We start from the raw sequence: 20,614 nt of genomic DNA, 5'->3' as shown, positions 1-20,614 counted from the left end.
AGGAGCTAGAAACCCGAAAAATATTGACTTACCTTTGGCATTCTCCAGCTGCAAGGACAAAGAGAGGAGGAAGCTCACCCAGGGCCGGGGCCATGGCCCTGCCCTCTGAAGCAACAGGCTTGCTTACTCACCAGACCCTGATTGAGGAGCTGGCAAAATCCCATGGAGGTGCTGGGGAGGCAGATCCAGGGTAAGAAAAAATGAAGAGAAGCTGGCTCCTGTATCTGCTATGCTGCAAGACTTGGGTAAAAGGACCAATGAACTCATGCACCAGGCTGCAGTCATAGAGGAAGAGACTGACTCCTCCAAAAGCCAGATTCAAGCCCTGGAAACACAGCTCCGTGGTCTATTGGATCTGGTAGACGATCCTGAAAACAGGAGCAGAAGAAAGAACCTGCACGTAGTTGGCATACTAGAGGGGACGGAAGGTGAGCGACCGGTGGAGTTCTTCGAGAAGTGGTTCCCAGAATTCCTTGGTTCGGAGGTTGAGAAGGGAAGGATAACAATTGAGAGCCCAACTGATCGCGGCATGAAAGCCAGGTGCAGATCAGCACCCATGTCCTGTCCTGGTAAGATTGCATCATTATAAAGACAAGCAAAGGATAATGGAAGCCTTTAGAGCTCAGGGGAAGGACCCAAGGGTGTTGGTATGTGGCAGCTCCAAAGTCGTGTTTTTCAAGACTTCTCAGCAGCAGTATTCTCTAACATATCCAGCGGTGCTTCGGATCAATCATAGTGGATCCATACATTTGTTTGACTCACTAGAGAAAGCAAAGAACTTTGTGGACACATTGACTTAAGTCAAATGGCTGAATAGGTGAAGAGGGCTGAGCTGTTTGGGTTTATTCTTCTTTAAAAATGGCTTGGTGCAGGCTCCTTTCTGGTAATAAGTTGTGTGAAATGATGTCCGGAATGTATAGAGTATTTATGTTTAATCTAAGTTACATTAAGGCATGGATGACTTATTTATTTTTAGTTTATTTGTCTAGGGTACTAACCTTGCTCTTGTTTGTTTTTCCCTCTACCAGGTGGTCGGTGTATGTGGTGCGACCCTAGCTGTTAGGAGTTGAGAGGGCAGTTGGGATGGGTTAGTAGGATGTGTAGGTATCTTGCTTTGAATGGGGAGTAAATTCCTCCAATCAGTGCCCTTGGTGATTTTTTGTTTTTCTGTTTTGGCTATATATAGTTTTTGTAAGTTTTGTAGACTTGTTGGCTGTTACTTTAGTCTGTTCAGGTTTTGGGTTTTGTTGATTCTTTTGCATTAAAGTTCAGCGATCTGTAGTTCAGGCTCTTCCTCTCTGGAGTCCAAATGGTGCTATAGAAGGTTATGGCTAAGGATGTGTTTAAGTGGTGGACCTAGAATATTAAGGGGAGTCATTTACCTGTCAAGAAGAAAAAAGGTATTTTCCAGCCTTAAAAGGGAGAGGGTGGATGTCGCCTTGTTGTAAGAAACACACTTGAATGACGTAGAGCATTTGAAGCTGCAACAAAATAGGCATGACCGGGTTTATTTTTCATCTTTCAATACGAGTAGAGGGGTGGTCATTTTAGTTACAAAATATATCTCCCATTTAAGTTGTTAGAGTGCATTAAAGACACACACGGGAAATTTGTAACCCTTAAAGCTTTGATACATAGGGAAGAATATGGGATCTTAAATGTTTACTGTCCCCCAGCCCACCCCTTTAAGTTCTTGACAGACACACTTGCTGGATTTGCACCTTAACATATAATTGTAGGAGGGGATTTCAATTGTTTCATAGATGCTACGGTAGACACATTGCGATCTAAACAATTAAGGGGTTTGTGTGCTGAATTGGGTATGGCAGATGTTAGAGCACCTTCACTGTACTGGCTGGAACTTCACATTCTTTTCAAACCCACATAAATGCCATACCAGGAATGATCTTTTTCTGATCCCTGCAGCACATCTGGGCTCGGTGGCTTCATTTACAATTGGCAGTATCATTATTTCTGATCATACCCCTGTGTATTTAATGGTTAAGAGTAAGGATACTGTTGCAGGCTCGAGCCACTGGCGACTGAACCCATTCATCCTCAAGGATAACAAGTTTATTGAATTCTTTCCTACTGAGCTCAGGGCTTTTTTTAAAGATATTAATTCAGGATCAACAGTAGCCCATCCATTCTTTGGGAAATAGCTAAAGCCTACAGCATCAACGCTCGCTCGAGATGTGTCTGAAAGAAACTGAAAAAGCCCTCGCTGGTTAAACTGCAGAGTATCATGGTGCTTCGGTCTACACTGAATTCTATGGTCATATGGACAGCCAAGAGGGAGCTTACATTTGCAAACCAAAGGCTGTTTATGCATGGGGATAAGCCAGGCAAGCACCTAACATATCTTGCCAGGAATAGGAGTACCCCCCCAAGCCATTACCTCGATCAGGGAGGACACTGGAAATTTAACCTATGATTCTAAAAGGATTAATGCATTCTTTCGGAAATTTTACTCTGAAACTATACCAATCTGAAAGCTGTGAGAATGGGCAAGTTAGGATGGAGTCTTTTTTTTAAAAAGAATTTGAACCTTCCACGAGTGACCCCTGAACAGAAGTCTCTCCTTAAATGTGCCGTTATCACAGCAAGAGGTGCAGGAGGCTGTGAGACTTCTCCAGAATGGAAAGGTGCCGGGTCCTGATGGGGTCCCCAGTGAGTTTTATAAGGAATTTAACTATGTTGTCAGGGCCAATGCTTAGTATGTTTAATGACTCACATGGCTGTGGCCTCCTCCCACCATCTCTAAGAGAGGTGAACATCTTGCTCATCCTTAAAAAAGGGAAGGCCCCAGAGGACTGTGCTTCCAATTGACCCATTTCACTCCTGAAATGTCGACTTCAAAATTCTAAGACTTGGCCTTAAGGCTAGAAATTGTACTGCCCTCCATCGCTGAGGACGAGACGGGGTTCATAAAAAGTCGCAGATCAACAGATAATGTCAGGTTACTTATCATGATTCAAGTATGTCAACAGCAAATCGGTATAGGGATTGGTGATCTCCTTAGATATGGAAAAGGCATTTGGCAGGGTCGAGTGGCTACATATTTTTCATACTTTAAAGCAGTTTGGCCTGGGCGAGACCTTCAAGTGGGTGGAAGCTTTGTTTAGCAATCCTAATTTGCAAATGAGGTATAAAGAAGACCATACCAACTCTATATGCACCACAAACTATATGGACCATGTACAGCAGACACCTCTGGTGAGATACCACTAGCACTGCCTTTGCAAAATCTTGCAAATCCACTGGCATACCAATATGAGCACCTTCTCCCAGCCCCTTACCCCCAGTATCCCTGCACTGGACACACACAGTGGGCGGCACAGTGGTTAGCACTGCTGCCTCACAGCGCCTGAGCCGGGTTCAATTCCCGCCTCAGGCGATTGACTGTGTGGAGTTTGCACATTCTCCCCATGTCTGTGTGGGTTTCCTCCGGGTGCTCCGGTTTCCTCCCACAATCCAAAGATGTGCAGGTCAGGTGAATTGGCCATGCTAAATTGCCCGTAGTGTTAGGTAAGGGGTAAATGTAGGGGTATGGGTGGGTTGTGCTTCGGCGGGTCGGTGTGGACTTGTTGGGCCGAAGGGCCTGTTTCCACACTGTAATATAATCTAATCTAATGTAATCTAATCTAATCTAAACAGCTGCAAAGGGCAAGCCATATTGCCCAAATGCCCCCAACATAAGATTCACTAAATAGATACTCTGCTCGGAGATCCACAGTGGTAAGTGATCCCCAGGAGTGCAGAGTAAATGCTTCAAAGACACCTTAAAAGCTTTTCTAAACAGAGGCAACATTTCCACCTACACCTGGGAATCAATTGCCCTAGAACTTACAAACTGGAGAAGCAGCTGAGAATATGTTAACAACTTCCGAGTGTCACTGAGTGCAGCATGTACAGGCCAAGTGCAAGCAGCACATGGTCCCACCCACCCGCCTCAACAAACACCACTGGCCCTGCCCTGCAGCAGAGTCTGAGACTCCAGGATTAGATTATTCATCCATCTCAGAATTCCAACCCTCACCACAATCAGAGAGGAAGCAAATCACCTACGACCACAAGGGACTGCCAGAGAAGAACAGAAGACCATTTCTATAGGCTGATAGCAAGGTTCCAGTGCAGTCTAACTGCCTCTTGCAGTGCAAGTGTTGCTCCATATTGAGAATAATCTACAGAGTTTTCCCTGGAAGCTTGAATGATAACCTATTCATTTAGGAAGTATAATATCCAGCACTGAATGCTGTAATATGATGGAGGAGACAAAAGTGGATTAATTGTTCAAAATGGTACAGCAAAAACATATAGACAACAAACTAGTACTGAGCTGTAGGACTACCTATAATGCAATCTTCCTCACCCCGTTTCGTATCCTCTGATATCCTACTCCTAGCCTCTCCTTTCCAACAATCTTGTCTCCATTCCAACTAGAAATTTCTTTATTCATAATCCAACTGCAAACACTCCTTTTCCTGCATCTCCCTCCTGTCAAAGAAAAGCAAATGCAGCTTAACAATACCTCATTAAAACATGTGCAAATATTGTTGAATGTTTTTATCATGTCACAAAATTGTGTAAATGTTTATTTCATTCCTAAACAGCACAGCCCAAAAAAAGTTAATAACAATTCCATAAAACAGCACACATTCACAATTTTGTACTACTAAAATCTAACTCAGGAGTCAAAAAATTAAAATTACACATGGTCATAAAACAAATCTTCTGAAGTACTGATCCGTTCAGCAGCTAGAACATTTAAGAAAGATGACTCAGAGATTTATCTTTAGTCTCTCTCTCTACTTGGTATCGAATGAATTAGCCAACTTAGCCAGGGTGGGTACAAGTCAACTATGAAATTTGCATTAAAATCTAGTAATTTATGTGAAAATAGCAATCATGCACAAACAGGAATCAAATAAAGATATTGTTATGATACTGTCTAAGTTAATTAAATTTAGATTGGCCACAAGAATTGACCAAAAAGGAATGTTTAACTTGGATGAAATCTGACACCGGTATGATATAGCAATTATAAAGGAAGGTGCAGAGTGCAGGGAAATAAAAACATTTCTTAACAAAAAAAAAGAGGCAGGAAAGAAAGATAAATAAAATACCTTTATCTAAAACAAATGGTCTCATCTTCAGAATGCCAACAAGATTAAAAACTCAGTGCATCTATTGATATGAGTTTATATAATGCTCAACAAAATACTAAAAACAAACAAGTCAACTTCAAAACTCAAATGGAAATAACAGAATAGTTACAAACATGAAGAATTTTAAATAATGAATGAATAAAACAGAACATTTTAAAAGTGCATCAACCAGTCTCCATCTGAAAGGTTTTAAATAATGTTCTCTGGTAAAACAATTTTTTCTTTGGAAGTGGGCTTTCCTGGCTGGGATTGGTAGTGGCTGAGAACCATTCTTTTATCTAGTTAACCTATAGCCACCTGGAGACGTTTTTAAACTTGCTTTATGCACAACGGAATGTCTTGATAAATACTTAAAGTACTTATGACATGGTGATACAACACTAGAATAATATTAATATCAGGGACCTTTTCAAATTTGTGATACCTTTCACTATCAAACTGGGGTTCACGAGTCCAGAGCTGTGGAAACTTAGATAGAGCTCCAAGCATCAACTAGAGTCTCTGACGGGCACAAAGCAGTGAGGCTCACTTGTTGAATATGTCTGAATTAGTTTAAGTTAATTGATTCATTCATAAGTTTGCACATATCTAAATTAAATTAAGCTAATAAATTTGCTTTATATTAAAGCACATGTGACTTCTTGAATTCATTTGATCAGACCTTAAGGAAGACACTTTTAGTCTAACAATACACTTCTATATAGACAATAGAAAGTAATTGTTATGCCAGAATTTTCATTCCAATAGACCAATCAGCTCTTTTTTGGTGTGTCATCTGGACCTTCCTAGCCCTGAATTGCTTTTCTGTTCAGCAATCCAACCAATTACACGAAATAAACTTCTATCTTCTTCAAATGGACTGTTCTGCCAATTATCCATAACATTGATACTTTTTAGGTTAAAGGTTCTGTGCAAATTTCCTTTATATTTCCCGTTCTGTATTTTTTTTAATCTCGTCTTCCATATCATCTGAAACCTTTACCGTAGCATTGAATTTATCTGGACCAGCTTTGTACATTATTAAATTACAAGATTAAAAACTGAAAAGTATAAAGCATTAGATGTTAATGTTTTGAAGATTTTATGCAGTACGTTAGAAAGTAAGAGAACACGCTTATTGTGCTAATGCAGATGAAACTGTAATGATTTTGGTGTTCACATGACAGAAGCAAAATCAAAAGTTACACATGAAATCATATTTCAACTATTTTTAACATTATTGTTGCTAATGTTGAAACTGATTGAAAATGGCACCGGAGAAGGTGAACTGCTGGAAAAAGCTGATGGAATGACATATACCAAGAGATTACGGTTCTGTTGATGGTGATAAATTTGATCTGTATTTTATTGAAAGCTTGTGATTTTTGCCTATTTAAAGATTTGCTATCTTTTGTATATGAAATGTTATTAAATTTTGAAGACACACAAGGATTTTATGAATACCTTGTATCTTTCACAGAGAAAAGTATTAGTCATAACTGAAGAAGTTAAATTATATTTTGTTACATCAGTATTTGCGCTTGTTAATGACATCTATGGTTTAAAATATATCCATATTTTTATAGAACATCGATGACCACAATTTTGATTGTTAATATAGTGTTTTATTTATTTTCTCAAAGCTACATAGTTTTCAAAATGCAGGATCCACAAGAGATGGGGGTAAAGGAATATGGTCAAAAGCTTTGTCCCAGAATCTGAAAACAATGGGACGAGGTGATTGCAATTCACAGAAACAAAACTGAAAGAGGTCATTTATCCCAACAGAACTACACCAATGTTTGTGCTCGATATGAGTCAACTTCAACAACTCTTCATCAAATCTCATCACCATAACTTTTCATTCCTTTCTCTCTTTAGTTTATCTAGCTCCTACTTAGATACATTGATGTTGCTCATCTGAGCTATTCCTCAAGTATAATGTGCTCTATATACTAATCACTTGCTGGATAAAGACATCGGTCTTGAATTCCCTACTGGATGTCCTAGTGATTGTCTTATCTCATTAACTCCCACTCTGGGCTCCTCCACAAATGCAAGTATTTTCTCCATACGTACCTATTAAATCGTTGCATGATCTTTACCTTGTTTTGGTTACCCCTCAGTATTCTCTCTTCTAGGAATAAGAGGCCTAACTTTCCGATGGTGGAATTAAGAAACTATGCTTATCTACGTTGAAAATAGTTTTTGTACCATCATCATCTCCAGTGCCACTGTACCATTTTTCTAATAATAGAGACCAGAATTGTGCATATAGCTGCAAGTGTGATTTAACAAGGTTTCATAATCTCAAGGCAACTCCTAGATAGAACATGAGTGAGAACTCATTTGTGGAGGTTGCTGCAGTGACAGCATTGAAATCTGGAGTGTAGCAGTGGTTGGGGCCGGCAGAAGGAACGGCTGAGGAGACAAAATGGCAGTCGCTGAGCCTGGGTGGTGGTCAGACTCAGCTCAACTTGAGGAAGAGCGTAGCCTTGTACCAAAGATTTTGTACATAGGTACCTTTGTATCTAAGGTGGTGCCAGGAATGGTGACTTTGTACACTTTTCAATGTACTTCTGTGCATGTAACAATAAATCTAATCCTAATTAAATGGCAGAGAAATGAACCTCGATGTATTGCTTTTACTCTGGTTGCATTATTAACTATTTTTAACAGAAAGACTTGTACTTATATAATGCTTTGCAGAACCTCTGGACATTTCAAAGTGCTTTACAGCCAATGAAGTAAAGTTTCTAATAGTCCCAGAGGACTATTGGGCTACTCTCTCAAGAGACAGAGACGGTTGGTGGTGGTTTAACCTGAGGGTCACAATGCCTTAGATGAGGGGAGTGGTTGAGTAGAAGAGTCTTTCATGATAATCTCAGCCAGGGTGGGAATTGAACCTGTGCTGTTGATGTCACTCTGCATCACAACCAGCCATCCAATGAAGTAAAATTACAGTGAAGGAGCACAGATAAGAGCATCTGCTGCAGTAAGAGTATGACATAGGTGTTGGAACATGAATACAAGTGCAGAGGTATGCAATACCTTGGAGTGCAGTGCTATGCTCTTGAAGCTCAAATGGAGATGGGTGTTTTGATACTTTGGGGTAAAGAAGGATAGTCATGTTTGCACAGAAGTTCCTGGAAGTTGTATGAGAGAATTTGGGACTGTTAATGGGGTGTTGGCATCTGGGAGATTTAGCAAATGCCTAAATGTGCTAGTGTTGTGGGGAGTGAGGGAGAAGGGTAATGATATTTTGTGATGAGGGGCTTAAAATGAATAAACTGGGGAGATGACAGCCTAGTGGTATTATTACTGGATTATTAATCCAGAGAATCATGTATTGTTCCAGGCACCAGGATTCGAATCCTGTCACAACAATAAAAAAAATATAAATTTGGAAATGAAACTTGAATGATGACCATGTGTTCGACTGACAGAAAAACCCATCATATTCACTAATGTCCTTTCGGGAAGGAAACTGCAATCCTGACTTGGCCTACATATGACTCCAGAGCACAGCAATGTAATTGATTCTTAACTTCCCCCTTAGGATGTTGGCCTAATGAGTGATTTCTCTGGGTACCCCAGTTTCCTCCCACAATCCAGTGACTTGCTGGCTCAGTGGATTAACCATGGGATACGCAGGATTAAAGGGATAGGATAGGGAGGTGGATCTGTGTGGGATGCACTTCAGAGGGTTTGTGTGGACTCAATGGGTTGAATGGCCTGCTTCCATACTGTAGAGATTCTATGATTTAAGAAGATTTGCAAACCTTTGGAGAGATGGGACTTAAGTCTGTGGCTTCCAGCTCAGATGTGGGGACACTACCACTGTCCCCTCAATTTTATTTCTACTGTGCAGACGTCAGGTCTGAGCATGGCAGTGGCTTCCAGAGCCGGAAGTCAGTTTTTTGACCCACATCAGCATGCTGGTTGACAAGCACAAAACGTTGGCTGCACGCATGGCTGAGAGGGAATGTTGGGTACCAGCACAGCACCACAAGAATCCTATTCACAATGTTAGACATCCACAGTACACGGAATCCTTAAACATGGACTCTCTTAAAGGCAAGGTACACATCTAACGGAAGGTTGGCAGTAACAGAATTGGAATAATTGAACTTGAAGGCAACCAAAGAATGGATGTGCATTTTAGCAGCTGAGGTGTTGAAAAAGATCAACCTTGCTGAGACGAAATCAAGAATTCTTATAATAGAGGTGGATGGAGTTGGAAGTCCAGTCCAGTGACATTGGTTGAAGCAGCTTCAAAAGTTCTGGCTCTGCTTTAGATAATGGCCTGAGATCGGGGTGGAATTAGATTAGATTAGATTCCCTACAGTGTGGAAACAGGCCCTTCAGCCCAACAAGTCCACACCAACCCTCCAAAGAGTAACTCACCCAGACCCATTTCCCTCTGACTAATGCACTCAACACTATGAGCAATTTAACATGACCAATTCACCTGACCTGCATATCTTTGGACTGTGGGAGGAAACCGGAGCACCGGGAGGAAACCCACGCAGACATGGGGCTGGAGGCTGGAATCAGATCCGGGTCCCTGGTGCTGTTGGGCAGCAGTACTAACCACTGAGCCACCGTGCCACCCCATTATTGACAAAGATCGAAGATTATTGTAGCAGCTGAAGACAGTGGTTTCTGTCTTCCTAACATTGTCAATTCTTCAATTAAAATCTACATACAGTGGAGGAGTTGAGAAAAGACGAGGAAGGGGAGCTTGGTATGCAAGGCATATTTGTACAGTGTGACCTATTCTCCTATAGGTGTTGCCAGAGGATAGCATGTAGTTCAGAAATAGGAAGGGGATTTATTCAAGGTGAATGGAGCAGAAAACAAGACCATTGCAGGAGCAGCCTACAACTGGATTGATAATGAAACCAGATACACAACTTGCCACTGAATTGGGCAGTGAGGGAGATGTGTTGGTAGAAGGTGCTTTGATCAACTAGGCCAAAAAACAATTGAAGAAAATGAAAATTAGTTTACGATGGTCATTGCAACCATAGAATGTCATTTGCAGATTTCAAAAATGGCCATTTCAGAGCTGTTTCAGAATGCAAAGATGGTATGGATTTAGAAGAAATAACATAGAAAGAGTTTGGAGATAGAGCTGTAGTTTGCAAAGAAGTAATTGTCATGGGTATTTTTTCTTTGAGGAGCGAAGTGTTGATTTTGCTTTTTCATCAACAATGACAGATTTGAAGGCAAGTGGGGTGGGGAAAGTAGCTGAAGGGTGGGACTAATTAAAATATCAATAAGCTCAGGAAAGGAAGTTGGATAGTCGGGGGTTTAGGGAGAAAAATGATTAAAAGAGGAAGAGAGAAGTTTTACAGATAGGTTTTGATGGGTGGTGAAAGAGAAACTCGAAATGAAATGCAAGTTTTATGCTTGGGCTGGGGTGCTCCTTGGATGTAATGTTTGCCTTGATTTGATAGGAGACAGTAGGAGATGGCATAGGCAGCTAAATGGATGGTCACAATCCCAATGTCAAAGTTATAGATGAACTCCTTACGCCTGGTTAAAAGAGAGAAAAAAAAAATCACACAATCATGCCAGGTTATAGTCCAACTGGTTTATTTGGAAGCACTAGCTTTCGGACACTGTTTCTTCATCAGGTGGTTGTGACTGAGCACAGTTTATATAGCATGGAAAGAGGTCTTTGACCCATCGTGTCTGCACAGGCCATCAAACATCCATCAATTTTACTACCATTTTCCAGCACTTGGTCTGTAGTTATGTGATATTGTAGATATTTTATAATTAACCTTTTTGGGAGATGTCATGACACCTTTGGAGCTAGGGGGTCTTTAATCTGAGACACTACCACTGTTTGATGAGAGTACTCCCCACCCTTGCCCTTGTATTCAATGCCTGACTTATAAAGGCAAGTATTCCATATGCTGTCTTAACAACCATATCAACCTTTACCTGTTGCATCAAGGATTTATGTACATGCATACTAAAAGCACTCTGATCCTCATACATCCTAGAGTCTACTATTTAATGTGTGCTCCCTTGCTTTGTTGGTCCTCACACTTTTAAGACAAATTTCCATTTGCTACTGTTCAGTCCATCAGACCAACCCATATAGCTTTCTACAGTCTATGACTTGCCTCCTTACCATTTACTACACCACCAATTTTCATATCATTGGCAAATTTAGTACTACATTGATGTCTAGATCATTAATGTACCATTAGCATGGGACCTAGCACTGAACCCAATAGTATACCACTTGGAGGCAGGCAGACAGACACATACATAGACATACAGACTCGACCATTTCCTTTTTCTTCCTGCTGCTAAGCCAATCTTGAATACAATATTCCAACAGTGGCCTAACCATGTCCTGTACAGCCGCAACTCCTGTACTCAATACTCAATACTCAATACTCTGACCAATAAAGGAAAAAGTGAGGTCTGCAGATGCTGGAGATCAAAGTTGAAACTTTATTGCTGGAACAGCACAGCAGGTCAGGCAGCATCCAGGGAACAGGAGATTCGACGTTTCGGGCACAGGCCCTTCTTCAGGATTCCTGAAGAAGGGCCTGTGCCCGAAACGTCGAATCTCCTGTTCCCTGGATGCTGCCTGACCTGCTGTGCTGTTCCAGCAATAAAGTTCCAATAAAGGAAAGCATACCAAACGCCTTCTTCACTATCCTATCTACCTGCAACTCTACTTTCAAGGAGCTATGAAGCTGCACTCCAAGGTCTCTTTGTTCAGCAACACTCCCTAGGACCTTACCTTATATAAGTCCTGCTAAGATTTGCTTTCCAAAAATGCAGCACATGGGATTTATCTGAATTAAACTCCATCTGCCACTTCTCAACCCATTGGCCCATCTGGTCAAGATCCTGTTGTAATCTTCGCTGTCCATTACACCTCCATTTTTGATGTCATCTGCAAACTTACTAACTGTACCTCTTATGCTCGCATCCAAATCATTTATCTAAATAACAAAAAGTAGAGGACCCAGCACCGATCCGGGGTAGTTATAGTAGGGGATTTTAACTTTCCAAACATAGACTGGGACTGCCACAATGTTAAGGGTTTAGATGGAGAGGCATTTGTTAAGCATGTACAAGAAAATTTTCTGATTCAGTATGTGGATGTACATACCAGAGAAGGCACAAAACATGACCTAGTCTTGGGAAATAAGGCAGGGCAGGTGACTGAGGTGTCCGTGAGGGAGCACTTTGGGGCCAGTGACCATAATTCTATTAGTTTTAAAATAGTGATGGAAAATGATAGACCAGATCTAAAAGTTGAAGTTCTAAATTGGAGAAGGGCCAATTTTGACAGTATTAGGCAAGGACTTTGAAAAGCTGATTGGGGGCAAATGTTCGCAGGTAAAGGGATGGCTGGAAAATGGGAAGCCTTCAGGAATGAGATAATGAGAATCCAGAGAAAGTATATTCCTGTTAGGGTGAAAGGAAAGGCTGGGTAGGTAAAGGGAATGCTGGATGACTAAAGAATTTGAGGGTTTGGTTCAGAAAAAGAAGGAAGCATATGTCAGGTATATCTTAGCCTGCTTGGCACACTTTCCTCATTCCTGAAGAAGGGCTTATGCCCGAAACGTCGATTCTCCTGTTCCTTGGATGCTGCCTGACCTGCTGCGCTTTTCCAGCAACACATTTTCAGTTCTCCTAGAATATGTCAGGTATAGTCAGGATAGATCGAGTGAATTCTTAGTATAAGGGCATAGGAGTATACGTAAGAAGGAAATCAGGAGGGCAAAAAGGGGACATGAGATAGCTTTGGCAAATAGAATTAAGGAGAATCCAAAGGGTTTTTACAAATACATTAAGGACAAAAGAGTAACGAGGGAGAGAATAAGGCCCCTCAAAGAACAGCAAGGTAGGCTGAACAGGCTGGGGCTGTTTTCTCTGGAGTGTCGGAGACGGAGGGTGACCTGACAGAGATTTACAAAATTGAGAGGTGCATGGATAAGGCAAATAGGCAAAGTCTTTTCCCTGGGGTTGGGAAGTCCAGAACTAGAGGGCGTAGTTTTAGGGCAAGAGGGAAAAGATATAAAAGAGACCTAAGGGGGAACTTTTTCACACAGAGGGTGGCACAGGTATGGAATGAGCTGCCAGAAGAAGTGGTGGAGGCTGGTACAATTGCAACATTTAAGACGCATTTGGATGGGAATATGAATAGGAAGGGTTTGGAGGGATATGGGCTGGATGCTGGCAGGTGGGACTAGATTGGGTTGGGAGAACTGGTCGGCATGGACAGGTTGGACCGAAGGGTCTGTTTCCATGCTGTACATCTCTATGACTCTATGACTATTATTTTAAAAATCACGCAACACCAGGTTATAGTCCATCAGGTTTAATTGGAAGCACTAGCTTTCGGAGCACCGCTCCTTCATCAGGTGGTTGTGGAGGACACAATTATAAGACACAGAATTTATAGCAAAAGTGTGATGTAACTGAAATTATACATTGAAAAATACCTTGATTGTTTGTTGAGTCTTTCATCTGTTAGAATACCATAATAGTTCCAATTAAACCTGTTGGACTATAACCAGGTGTTGTGATTTTTAACTTTGTACACCCCAATCCAACATCAGCACCTCCAAATCATCACCCTATTATTCTTACAGATAACTGAGATCTCCTTACAAATTTGTTTCTGAAAGAAGATTTATCCTCTTTCATGCCTGCTAAATCTCCTCTCAACCACCTCTCTCAAAGCAAACTTCTTTCAACCTCCTCCTAATTTCTGTACATATTTTGTCCTTCTGCATAATCAATAAGATGCATTTAAAGCCTCAAGTCATATCAGCTCCAAACATACATTGCCACTTTGGTTTCTAAAAGAATCAACTTTCCATAGTTATTCTGTTGCCCCTAATATACTTCCAAAACATCTTTGGATTCTCCTTAATGTTACCCACTAGTGTTTTTTTTCCACATCCCCTCTATTACTCTCCTAATTTTTTTTAAGTAACTCCTTGAAATTTCCCATACTCCTTGAGGGTATCCACCTTCAGTATCTCCCATAACCTTCCTTTTATCAATTCTTTGATATCCAGGGTTCTCTGGACTTGCTGGTCCCAATATTCACTGCTAAGCCAATCTTCAATACAATTTGCCAAACTGACTTGGATCCCACTGGGTCTTACCTTCTTGATAAATCTGTCATGCAAGACTTGCCAAAAATCTACTGAACTTCATGTAGATTACCTCAGCTGCACTATCCCCAGGTACATAGCATCTGAAAAAGTTCAATCAGAAATTGTTAAACATAATGGACATATGTTGGTCCTTTAGTTTCGGTGTTTCCCTTCTGAACATCTGCCACTGTTCTGATGTGGATTTGCTTGCGAGTAGCTGCTCTGAGTCCGCTTTGTCCAGATCCTGTTAAATCTTAATAAATTCAGCCTGGCCCCATTCAGAACCCTTATTTCAGGTTCATCATTGTCCTTTGTCCCTTCTTACCTTAAATCGCACTGAATTGTGGTCACCATCATCAAAATGCTTCCCCCACTACCACATCTACTGCTTGTCCATGTCGCTCTCTAAAACTAAGTCCAGCATCACTCCCTCTCTTGCAGAACTTTCTATGTGCTAGCTTAAAAATATCTCCTGGATATATTTTAAGAATTCTGTCCCATCTAAGCCTTTCACTCTTGCACATGTAGTCGCTGAAGGGTGGAATCGAGCCTGGATCACTGGTGCTGAGGCAGTAGTGTGAACTACTGAGCCACTGTGCCACCCACTCTCCATATCCTTCAATTCAAATTCCTCCTTGGTCATGCCACTCCCTATCTCAGCAATTTCTTGCAGGCCGATAATCCTCCAAGAGTTCAGCTTTCTTTGGCACTCCTATTTTCTTTGCCTTACCATTAGCAACTTTGCCCTCAGTTTTCAGCTCTTATCTTCTGTCCTGAAACCTTTGTACCTTTGTCGCTTTCTTTAAAGATGTTCCTTAAAACATGCATCTTCAACAAAGCTTCATAGTCAGTTATTCTAATATTTCCTCATTCAACTCATCACTTTTATCAGTTTACATTTGCGCTATGTTAAAGACAGTAATATAAATGAAAACTGTGGCTGATCTTCCCAAGCTTTGCAAAGAATGTGCATTACCCTGGAAAAAAAAAGTGTGGAAAATCTGCTCTAGTCATTTCTAAGAGAATCCAGCACAGCTTTTAGAAATGTACTGTCAAAGATCAGAAAACGAGCTTCAAAATTTGACTTTTTATTTAGTGATGCCATATCTGGGACAGTCATGCAAAGTAACACTGAATTGTTTGTCTTAATCACATAACTATGTAGTCTCTAGTGAGCATGTACTGGCAGCAAGAGCCTCTATAAGCAGCTGTATTAAAAATGCTTGCTTTGAAAATCTTGGCATAGAATATACAGCCAACTTAACACTTCCTCTCAGATTGATCCTGGCCTCATTTATCTGCAATGTGGTTCAACCCAACACTGACAGCTGTGCTTTCAACCATTTAGGCATGGACTCTGAAATTTATTCCTTTAACATCTCCACCCCTCACTCCTGAAAGGAATTTTGACTGGTCAACCCTTTAGTGGGCAGCACGGTGGCACAGTGGTTAGCACTACTGCCTCACAGCGCCAGAGACCCGGGTTCAATTCCCACCTCAGGCGACTGACTGTGTGGAGTTTGCACGTTCTCCCCGTGTCTGCGTGGGTTTCCTCCAGGTGCTCCGGTTTCCTCCCACAGTCGAAAGATGTGCAGGTTAGGTGAATTAGGTAAAAACAATGACTGCAGATGCTGGAAACCAGATTCTGGATCAGTGGTGCTGGAAGAGCACAGCAATTCAGGCAGCATCCGAAGACAGGCAAAATCCGTTTCGGGCAAAAGCCCTTCATCAGGAATAAAGGCAGAGAGCCTGAAGCGTGGAGAGATAAGTTAGAGGAGGGTGGGGGTGGGGAGAGAGTGGCATAGAGTACAATAGGTCAATGGGGAAGGAGATGAAGGTGATAGGTCAGGGAGGAGAGGGTGGAGTGGATAGGTGGAAAAGGAGCTGGGCAGGTAGGTGAATTGGCCATGCTAAATTGCCCGTAGTGTTAGGTAAGGGGTAAATGTACGGGTATGGGTGGGTTACGCTTCGGCGGGTCGGTGTGGACTTGTTGGGCCGAAGGGCCTGTTTCCACACTGTAATCTAATCTAAAAAAAAAATGGGGACAGGATCAGGGAGCAGTAAGTGGCTATAATTGATAGGATAATCTTAGAGAGGGCAAGTAGAGTTGAGTGAGAAAAAGAACATGGGTTTAGGGCTGGGACAAGAGTAAGGCTGACCTGTGGGTTAATGGAAGGAAGAGATGTATCAGACACTGCCTATTTTATGGTCTTAATGTTAATAACCAACATGTCCATGAGCACCTCAGAATTCTTGTTGAAGGTGAAGATGGAGAAGACATAAATGAGAAATGTAAGATGGCTTGGGTGCAAACAGGAAGGTGGCAGTTATCTTTGGATGATCTTGGAATAGTGAACAGTTTTAGCCGGCCAATAATACTTTATGGGGTGATGAATGGCTAAATGTTTTGTCCACAATCCCTGTTCAAGGATTGGATTTCAGAAAGTGAAGATGATGGACCTTCCAAGGGGAACAGTCAGGGTTAAAGAGAAGTATGTCCCTAAGGGGAAAAGTGACCTATGGTAAAGTGAGAGCAAGGATGCAATTAAGCAGATCAGCAGTAGCAGAAATGTCAAGGTGACCTCAGGGTCAAAAGCTCGACACTTGGCATTTGGAAACTGCAGTTGTAGGAAGTGTTTTCCAGGTGTGAAGTCACAAGTATAGTTGGGAGTGCAAAGGGAAATGTGTGTGAAAGTTATATATAATAAAATTGCAGAAGCCCTTCAGTTTCAGTTTCATTTCTAACTGGATAAACTGGATTTATTTTAATTAAGAATCTCTTGTTATTATTGTGCTTCAGTTGAAAAAAAAAGAGACACAGCCTAAATTGAATTTATAATATTGCCTTTAAAGTGGAAAATGAGCCAAGGTGCTTTAAATACAAAAGTATATATTTCAGCAGCAATGAAAACAATTGGTTAAGCAAAATTACTACAGTGAATAGAAGACCAAAGGTTAGCTAGCTGGAATTTCATAAATGTAATTGTATGAAAGATAAAAACATAACATCCTATAAGTACCCAGCAAACCTGGTGTCAGCAGCACATATTCTGCCATATATGAGTACTAACTTTTTAATTTCTGCTTTCCAATATCCACTGTGCTATGCTCGAGTTATAGGTGACATGGGCAGGGGAAGAGAGTTTCCCCAAAGACAAACACAATGAAAAACAGTTGAAAGGGAATAAAGAACTGAGAGTAGTGAGTTAAGGAAGTAAATTGGAGATTACGTTCATTGTGTGTGAGGTAGGAAAGTTTCCATAAGGGAAAGACTTCAGGGACATAATGGAGTTCATGAATTCAGAGTAAAAACGAATCTGTGGAACACAAATGAAGAATGAAACTATTGAGAAATAAGGAAAGAATTAGAAAAACCATGGGGAGAAGAGCGGAAAGAGAAATTCAGTTCTAACATTGGTTTAAATGCTGTAGGAACATGGTTCCCAAACCTTGCAGGATAAATGGCTGAAAGTACTTTAATGCCTTCAGTATGCTGTACAAGGTTATGTTTAATTGAATTGCATTTTAAGAACTTTTATAACATTTATGAAAGGTAACACAAGATGTCTTTGTCTACAATGTTTCTGGTATACACCAGAACCAAATTACTCAGTCCTTTACTTTATTAGCGGGATATTAGATAAAATAGTGGGAAACTAGCAGTAACCTAATGTTGGAATTTGAAATTTCTCAATTTGTGAAATCAATTAAAATTTTTAGAAAGCTTCTAAAACTACCCCTGCAGATTATAAATAAACATACATGCATTTTGATGACTCCTTTATTTAATTTTGGATCCTTTTGAGAACAAGTGACATCTTCCATGACTGACCATGATTCATTTTCCTCTTCATTTACCAATGACTTCTTTGCACCCTTTGACATTATTGGCCACACTTTCCTTCGGATTCCTTTCTCTCATTGTTTAATTAAGCAGAACTGGATTCCATCCTTACCATAAGTGTATCCTGACCTTGCTTTCACAGTCCCCAAACATCTATTCTTGTTACCACATGCTCTTTTTAAAAAATCTACACACTGCTCCTTAGCAACGTCTAAAGACATTAGTTCAATTTTTACATGTACATCAAGAATACATTGTTCTTCCTCTCCCATCACCTCACTGACTCCCTTCTCCATTTTTGTAATGTTTGACAAAGTCTTAAATAAGCCTCAGTGCCTTCAGTTCAAGAATGGACAGCTTGTATCAGTGATGCTCAGGCAATGAGCATTATGGTAACATTCAGTAAAGACACTGTTTCTGGAGTAGAGGTTTTACACTTTGAGATTCTGACAGGATGTTTTCACTAATTTTGCATAAGGCGCTGAATACATTTCCATTGTAATTATACAGATTAAAACAGTGAATGGGTCATGCGTTATTACAGTTAGCTTAGCTCCATAGACACAAGCTGACTTTATGTACGTGTATTTGCAGCATCAGAATTTGCCAATGGGTAATATAATCATAAATCAAAACAATCACCACTCAATGAGCATAAGACAGTGAGTTGTTTATGATTAATCTTATATGCATACACTGATGTCATTCAACTAACCATGAAAACAAAATACTTAGACAGACAAAGTGGGAAAGGGCAACACTGAATCATCCACCAATATGGTGCAGCACAAACACACTCAAAACATGACTGGGGAGAGAGGAGGAAATGCACATATGCAAGCTCAAGCTGTCAGTATTTATCTCTAACTTGTCGTACTTTGCTCACAATTCATTATAAATCAAATATCCTGGTATGTACCTTCCTTCACCAGTAACTATAATCACAATCAGTTAGAGTACAAACATTAAGAATAACGGCTGTTGTGCGGCCAAAAATTGCGCAACAAGCTTTATCTGCTTTGATCGCAGTTTAAAGACAGTAGCCTATAACTAGGTGAGAAATATATAGACCACAAAGTTAACCGCTGGACAGTACAGCTAGTCACATTTCTCCCTGTCTGGTAGTTTGAGTTAGCAATTCCAGCGTGCACAGTGCGAGGGAGAAAACATTTCTGCTCCAGGTAAAAGTCACCGTGAAAAAGCGGAGTCTCCCATAGCCCGAACCAGCAGCAAGGTGAGAGAGAGAGAGAAAAAAAACAGGGGTTTCATTCAAAACTTACCGCCTCGGTATCCATCGGGGGTGGCTTTCCTGATAACCAAGAGCTGAGAGTTCACGGTGCGCTAGGTCTGTGTCTGCAGTCGGGTTTACTCCGAGCAGACTCGAACTCTCGGATTCCCAGCCGCTGCTTCCTCCTCACAGCCAACGAGGGAGAAATAATCACGCAGTGCGTACCTTGTGATTCTGGGCAATCCGCCTCCAGCTGATTATCAGCGTGCGAAGACTTATTACTGTGGGCAGCTCCTGCCAAATTTCCATTTTCTTTTCACTTGAAGACGCCAACTGTTTTTTTTTAAATTAACTCGTCACTTTGAAAGAGACACTTTTCCAGAGGGTTTGAACGTGGTGACAGAAGATAATAACTTCTCCCCCGCTTACTCTCTTCACTCCACCTGCGCCCGACTTTCGAAGCGCGCACATACACACCGGCGGAAAGCCCACGCCGGGATTTTCCGCTGGCCGGGCCGCCGTTCTTCCAGCGTGTGGAGGGGAGCAGAAGCAGCCTTGCAAACTCTCGAGGAATTACCCGGGAAATTGAAGATACCGCTGGGCAGTTAGATCCTTCACGACTGGAACCCGCTGGAAGTCTCATTTTAACTCCGAGAATTCGGGGCGGACTAAGTAAAACAGGAACTCGGGAAAAGTTAGGCATCGTCTCACTCATGAGTAACTATCGAACAGACCTCATAGTGACCTCTCTCACCGCTAACGACACCTCCGCCCAGACCACACACAACCCTTCCTCTCTTAGGCCCAACAACCCCTGTTCCCCTGCTCCAAACCAGACCCACTCCTTAGCCCGCTGTGAACTCCAACCATCTTCTAAGAAATAGGAACAGGAGCAGGCCGTTTGGCCCCTCCAGCTTGCCCCACTATGCAACAGGATCATGGCTGGGCTTGACATTTCTCATGTCCGTTTCCCTGCCCTTTCCCCGGAACCCTGGATTCCCTTACTGATCAAGAATCCAGCCATCTCAGCCTTAAATATACACAAGGGCTTTAGCCTGGCAATTATCTGTGGTAAGGAATTCCAAAGACTTGGAACCCTCCAAGAGAAGAAATTCCTCCTCATCTTATTCTTAAATTGACACCCCTTTACTCTGAGATTATGACCTGAATCCCCCACTGCTGCTGCTCTGGGTCCACTCCCGCCTCCCCCTTCTGCCCCCTTCCATCTCCAACAATCTACCTACCT

General features: G+C 41.5%; 1 protein-coding gene across 3 annotated transcripts in view; it reads right to left on the bottom strand.

Annotated features, from left to right (window-relative positions):
- LOC122554385 (uncharacterized) overlaps positions 1–20,291 on the bottom strand; it is a 94,335-nt gene extending 74,044 nt beyond the window's left edge. For 2 of the 3 annotated variants that reach the window (XM_087990644.1, XM_043699310.2), the window contains exon 1: positions 4,373–4,492. In XM_087990644.1, coding sequence (XP_087846770.1) covers positions 4,373–4,459 — 87 coding nt within the window. In that variant the 5' untranslated portion in view covers positions 4,460–4,492. Of the gene's footprint in view, positions 1–4,372; positions 4,493–19,420 lie in introns of those variants that run through there. The other variant, XM_043699312.2, reaches the window with a different exon arrangement.
- Positions 20,292–20,614: the final 323 nt, after the last annotated feature.

Source organism: Chiloscyllium plagiosum, unplaced genomic scaffold (assembly GCF_037043375.1).
Source record: "Chiloscyllium plagiosum isolate Xiang-an unplaced genomic scaffold, Cpla_swu_hap1 HiC_scaffold_9, whole genome shotgun sequence".
NCBI lineage: Eukaryota > Metazoa > Chordata > Chondrichthyes > Orectolobiformes > Hemiscylliidae > Chiloscyllium > Chiloscyllium plagiosum.
The sequence above is the reverse complement of the archived record's forward strand: the minus strand, read 5'-3'. Positions and strand labels throughout refer to the sequence as shown.